The following is a 6,316-nucleotide window of genomic DNA, read 5'->3' as shown; positions in this document are numbered from 1 at the left end:
AAACAGACTAAAACTAATTTTGATTACTCTGTATGACCTACAAAAGCAAACCAGACCATCGGCGACAAGATTGATTATTTCTGTATAGTTATTTTTAATGCCTGAAACCACTGGCGGGGGTAGGTGTAAGATGAAGTTATAAACTGCACATTGCCTTTGTTTACATTTCCTAGGGCAAAAATTTAAAGTGAGTGATACATAATGCGGTTAAAAGAAAGAAGAACATTTTTTGTTAAAAACCACCACCAGGACAAAATCAGCAAAGAGTTGAGAGGTACGGCTTTGTCCACAGGTGGCGCCAAAATCAACACAAACTGAAAGTTCCTCACCTTAGCTTAAAACTGTTTGAAATAAACATATCAATCAATCAAGAGACCTTGTTTGGCTACGGTTTTCTATTGCTAAACATACCAATATTTTTGTTTTCTGTGTGATATTTAATTAATCTCCAGGGTTTCCTTCCCTCTTAAATCTTTGTGCTAAGTGGTAAATCATGTTGGCATCATAAGAAGCCTACCTAAATTTAATGTAAATGTAAAATTAATCACCTTCCTTCCAAAAATGAACTTTAAGAAACTTCGCTTTCTTCCTATGTGTTGAACAACTCAATAAAGAATGGCTCAGAGGTGCAAGCCTTATGACCTTTAGACTGGCTAATACAGTGTTCAATATTTACAACATAACCTACAAGATATGCTATAGGTGCGCATGTTATACAAGGTTGGAGTTGTACCCCCTGTGTGTCTCATTTTAAATATATGTAGCATAACAGTTTTCAACATTTTTATTATCTTTTTCAATTTAAAAGTTGCAGCAGCATAAAACCAACATATAGAAACATTACAAACCGTTAGAGTTTTTATCAAGAAAACATAACTTATTCTGGATTTAGTGTTTGTTGATTCACAGCATAAACACACTACACACATTTAAAGCCTGAGAACCAAATATGCACTGTGGTTCCTTGTCCTGGGTTAAAACTCAAGTAAACACATTATGCATCTTCTCCTATGGGAGGTAAGGCTGTCATTTTGATGCACAGCCTGCAAATTTGGTTAAAACAGGCAAACCGGTCACAGTTAAAATGACAGCAGTTGGTCACAGGTTATATCAACTCTTGAATTAGACAAAGCAGAAAAATGCATTCTTATCACCTCAACTTTCTTGCATGTCTTATTATTAGTGGTGGCCACTTGTACAACATGAATGAAAGTTTAGTGCAAATGCAAATTAATAAAGTCAGTCTTACATTATGTGGCAATTTGTGTCATAAAAGATTTAAAAAGTAAAATTGTCAGGTACATCCTAGTCTTGAAATATGTGTTAGTGTCTGGGGGTAAATATATTACCTTTTTTTTGACAGTGTTAAGGCACAGAGTGAAATAATAATATTAAATACACACAAGAATGTTTACACAAAAAGCTTTGCTACAATGTGACAGTAACAGTGAATCACATAAATCACATCTCTGAATCTATGACATTTCAAAACAAATTATGTGCAAAACACTAAAACTTAAGGAAAAGTGTTGAGTCTCCATGTGCTATCCAGTGAGGCAATTCAGTGCTACAATAACAACAAATCCATCACAGTGATTCCACTCTTAAGGCATTCAACCAAATAAAGCAGTTGTTGATTAGGCAGTCAGTTCTGTTAAAGAAGTGTGCCAAAAATATTTCAAGGCACTCACATTATTAAGAGAGGTTAAGCGTATTGTACATCCAGTTTCAGGTCAGTGTCATGACAGAGGTCACTCAGAGCACAGAGGTCAAATAACCTTAATGGTGGACATGTTATAAGTCCTCATGGCGATAAAGGAAGGCATCTCGAGCTCCATTTCCATTCCATACTGAAGTCTCTGAGCTTAACAAAACAGCACAAAGTGAGAATAGATTAAGCTCTGCAGTGTTATTTTGGGTGAATAAACACCAAGAGTTAACATCCCATCCTCACATGTGTCCTCCACAATTGTATCTTCATTGGATGAAGTCATTTAGTCCAGCTTCTCCTGTCCCCAGCTGTCATCCGCCTGGACCCAGTTAAACTCGTAACCCTTAAACAGCACAAGGCTTTCCAGATCCCTGTCCTCAGCCCTCTCCTTCAGCCTCTGCTCCTCCAGTACAGAGACCAGCATGTCTCGTTTCTCCACTGTCCTCATGATCTCTGACAGGATCTCCTGCTCCTCCTGTAGTTCGGAGGCGCTCTTCTTTGTATCTGGAATGACGTGGAAGAGAGTAGAGGAAGGAAAGGTATGTATAATTTATCGGACTCAGATGTATGTGTGTGTGTGCTTGTTCAACCCTTACCTTCAACATTCATTCTGTGCCGCAGTTCTTGCTGCAGTCGGCTCTGTGTGTCTTCCAGTTCAAGCTCCTGGGCACTACAAGAAAGGAGATAATTGGTTGACCTCTAGTAGTAAGTAATAGGAATAGCAACACCAAAACACAATTTATGTTTTTCAAAACAAGTCTTTAATCCGTGTTTGGTCTGATGCAGTTACTTACAAGATCATGAGTTCAGACTCATAGCGTGCCAATCTGTTCTTCTCCAGGACGAGTTTAAACCAGGACTGATAGAGCTGGGCCTCCTCACTTTCATCTGTCAGAGATGAATCTGAAAGGAGAAGAGTGACAAAGAAAGGTAAGTATAATGAAGGAAGGTAAGGGAGATGGTTTTTAAGGATTTGAAGAAAGAAGAGAGCGAGGGATTGATGGGGATGGATGTGACAGGTTTGAGAGGAAATTTTTAGGAGGAAGGATGGAGATCACAGAAAAATATTTCAGATTTCACGTCAATTATATAAAGCCATTATAAGCAAAAAATAATACTTGAATCAAACTACGCACACAAACACTTAAAGGCCATGTGCTTCGCTTCAACTTGACAAGACCGCTCTATGCACTGGAACACAAACAAAGGCCTGTGCTGTAAAAAGATGAAGCAACAATGAAGTCTCACTGTCTTTTGTGAGTACAGCCATTAACTGTACTGTGTGTAGAGGCTTTTAGCCAGACTGGGAGTACAAGGCAATGCTTATTTGTAAATGGTTTAAGAAGTATGGGCACATCAATAAAAAGAGAAGAAGAAGAGTGAGGTATTCACAGTGGAATTCCATTGGGCATTACATTGAACCAAGGTGTTATGGCTCAGAGTTCTATCAATGAAAGTAGCTTGCGTATTGTTCACGCTCAAGGACCCTTTTAAAGCACTGGTCGGTGGGTGTGTACGTTGTTCGGTACCTGTTTCTCCTCTTATGGCCTTTTCTATAGCCACTCCTCTCTCTTCTAAATCTCTCTGTTTCTCCGCAACTTCCTCCAGTTGTCTCTGGATGGCCTGGGGGATGCAGAAATGGGACATTATACGACACACATGGTCAAAGGAGGTGATCAATTGTCCAGTTATCAGGAAATATCTTTCTTGGAGATCTCAAAATCTTTTGCTTAACATTATACAATGAGTGGAATGCTCACAAAATAATCTCTCTTCAGAAAGTGTTCCTGTTTTTCTTGAATCCAGAAAACACAGTGCGGTTTGTATTTGGTAGAAAGCAGTTATGATGCTTTGTTATCCATCATGGAAGGAGATGTTTAATGTTAAATTGATCAAATACTAGTAATTTTCCATTCACCTCCATAGTGTAAGGGTCATGGCAGACATTGTAATTCTAGCTTAATTAAAGGAATAGTTTCACATGATGAAATTAATACCACTCTAATGCCTGTACATTCAGTGTAAGACTAGAGCCAACTGCCTGTTAGCTTCGTTTAGTGTGCGACCTAAGGTTAGCAAACCTTTTCCTAATGCAACTTTTATGTCCACATAAACCAAAAAACTTCCCTGTACAAAGCACCAGAATCGAAAAGGTAAATCAAGGTCACTCAGGAAACTGAACCAGCAATTTTTCAGTGCAAAGAGACTACACATACACTGAATTGTACTGTACTGTACTTTTCCAAACACAGTGGATCTTTTAAGTCACAGGAAAAGTCAGATTTTGTACTTGTACCAATGTTGAAAATGTAAAATGTAGTCTGATGTAGTAAACTGACGCCCTATAGATCTCTTAAGCCTGAACTATCCACTTAAAAATTATTTACTCTCAAAAGAAAAATGAGTACCTGTGCTCTGTGAAGCCTTTTCAGATGCTCTCTTTTAGCCTGCTGGGCCACCATCTTCTCCTGATTCCTCCTCTGTCTCTGTGTACACAGCTGGGACGGGAAGAACGGATCACTTCAGTAAATGTACACACATGCAAATACAGCATCTGTGAAACTTCTTTGCTGTGTCCAATGTTTCACTCAAAAGTAATGGTCCATACCAACCTTCTGATTGGATGTGAAATTTTCATTGTCATCATCACTAGAGGAAGGATCTTCCAGGTTTTGTTGACTGGATGCTAAATAGAAAAGAAAAGCAAGTAACTTTAAAATATTAAAAAACATGAAAGTACAAACAACTGTTTTAATGTATAACTTACACAATATTATAACTATTATTATTAAAGGTGTGAAGCTGTCCATGACCCTGGGTGGTGTAACGGCTTCATGTGAAAGCATGAAGGACACTTTAATCCTGCTCTTCTTGATATTCTCTAACAACTTCTAAGTAAACTTTGTGTAGAAGTAAAAAAGATTGTCCTCTATCACATCTCACATGAATAAACTAAAGAAGTGGTTCCCAACCAGCGGGTTGAGACCCCTTATTAGCATATCAGATATACTGTATGTAATAACAGATAAAACTATTTCTGAGAACTATTTGTCACAACATTTCATCGCTTTATGATTTTAGAGACGATCACTTTCAGCTCATTATTTAGACTTAGACTTTAGTGGGACAAGGTGAACCTTTTTTTTCAATGTTGTGTTTTGCAGCTCATTACACTGCCTTAAGTTTGTTAAGTACAAAGAAATGCAAGTGTAGGGATAGGATTTGACTTAAGCTACAAAGAAAAGTGGACCTACATATCAGTGTTGTATCAACAGTTTTGTTGCACTGCCATGAAGTGGCCAAGAAAATCTCTTCAAGCTGGTTTAAAGGATCATTGCTCTAATGTGCCAAAACGGTAAAGATTCACTACACTAACCTTTGTTACTGAGGTTTGTGAGTATTGTCATGATTTCCTTTTGCACTTCTTGGTCCTGCCCCTCGTTCTCTGACCTCTCCCTCTTCTTCAACCTCAGGGATGAGAACAAGTTGACCTTCTTGTGGGGCAAAGAGGGCATGTCGTCAGAAAACACCCCTTCAGATTCTCTACGGTCCCTAATGGACACACTCTGCAACAGAGAAGGGAGGTTCTGTCCGGCCTCCCAGGGATTACCACCTACAGATGCCCACCGAGCATCACGCTTGCCAGTCTTCTTTTCATCTCCGGATGGCTCGGGACCCTTGGTGCTGAAGAGGGAGGTGAGGCCAACAGCTCCAACTGACATGGGTCTCTGTTTGCGGTTTCCTTCACGTTTGGGCCTTCTGGTGAGTTGAAACACAAATGATGATATGGAAAAAAATGTAGGTACTTATAACATGAATTCAGTGCAGAATATAAATAGCAAAAGAGTCAGTTTAGGCTGGATTTTAATCAAAGAATTTCCCTACAGCAGTTTTAATGTAGTATTTGAAATAAATAATGAGAAAAACATTTAATACAAACATTGCGACTGCAGCCTTGGAGCTGCTGGAGGGATTGGTCACACTAAATGTCCTCCTGAAGGCGTTGGCTATAAGCTGGAAGGCTGAGGTTGATGAGGCAGAGGTTTGGCTCTGGGATGGTTCCCCATCCTGGCCCGAGTCTGTCTGAAGCTTATCTGCTTCTGTCTCTGCTTGTACCTGATAAAACAAGAAAAGAAAAATGCAGTCAACATTATGTGGAATTAACTCCTGCTATCTTAGTCACATCGCTGTTTTTGGACGACTGTTTTATTCTGTCAAAGACAGGAGGAGTGAGAGATAAAGAGCAGAAAAAACATTTGATGTGCAGGCCTATTCTTCTCTAGAGCAATTGATATAGCTTCCGTAGTAAATAACTCACTTGAAGTTGATGTTTGTTTTTGTTGTTTGTGTTACTCTCAGTTTCCTCTGGTGTGACCAGCATGTCCCAGTTCAGAAGCTTCTCTTTCTCAGAAAAAGATAACATTAAGCGTTTCTTTGGGGAGGATGAGTTGCAGACAGAGCGTGCTTCACTCTTCTCACTTCCCTCAGAGGAATTCTGGGTATCTGCTGATGTCTCGGAACTGCCGTGAGAGTTCTGAGAGATCAGGAATCTTGTTAGTGCAGAAAAGCTTTTTTGTTCACACAGTGTCATTAAACAGATGTATG

The 6,316-nt window shown here is 39.2% G+C and overlaps 1 protein-coding gene across 4 annotated transcripts in view; it reads right to left on the bottom strand.

The window, feature by feature from the left end:
- Window positions 1-830: 830 nt before the first annotated feature.
- mical2b (microtubule associated monooxygenase, calponin and LIM domain containing 2b) overlaps window positions 831-6,316 on the bottom strand; it is a 52,707-nt gene continuing 47,221 nt past the window's right edge. For 3 of the 4 annotated variants that reach the window (XM_069686267.1, XM_069686263.1, XM_069686265.1), the window contains 9 exons: window positions 6,030-6,245; window positions 5,652-5,827; window positions 5,088-5,470; window positions 4,324-4,397; window positions 4,120-4,209; window positions 3,241-3,334; window positions 2,506-2,614; window positions 2,308-2,381; window positions 831-2,215 (listed from right to left, as the gene is read on the bottom strand). In XM_069686267.1, coding sequence (XP_069542368.1) covers window positions 1,995-2,215; window positions 2,308-2,381; window positions 2,506-2,614; window positions 3,241-3,334; window positions 4,120-4,209; window positions 4,324-4,397; window positions 5,088-5,470; window positions 5,652-5,827; window positions 6,030-6,245 — 1,437 coding nt within the window. In that variant the 3' untranslated portion in view covers window positions 831-1,994. The remainder of the gene's footprint in view (window positions 2,216-2,307; window positions 2,382-2,505; window positions 2,615-3,240; window positions 3,335-4,119; window positions 4,210-4,323; window positions 4,398-5,087; window positions 5,471-5,651; window positions 5,828-6,029; window positions 6,246-6,316) is intronic. The other variant, XM_069686264.1, reaches the window with a different exon arrangement.

This window comes from Semicossyphus pulcher, unplaced genomic scaffold (assembly GCF_022749685.1).
Source record: "Semicossyphus pulcher isolate SPU_LCO1_2020_fin unplaced genomic scaffold, fSemPul1.0.p SCAF_8, whole genome shotgun sequence".
NCBI lineage: Eukaryota > Metazoa > Chordata > Actinopteri > Labriformes > Labridae > Semicossyphus > Semicossyphus pulcher.
The sequence above is the reverse complement of the archived record's forward strand: the minus strand, read 5'-3'. Positions and strand labels throughout refer to the sequence as shown.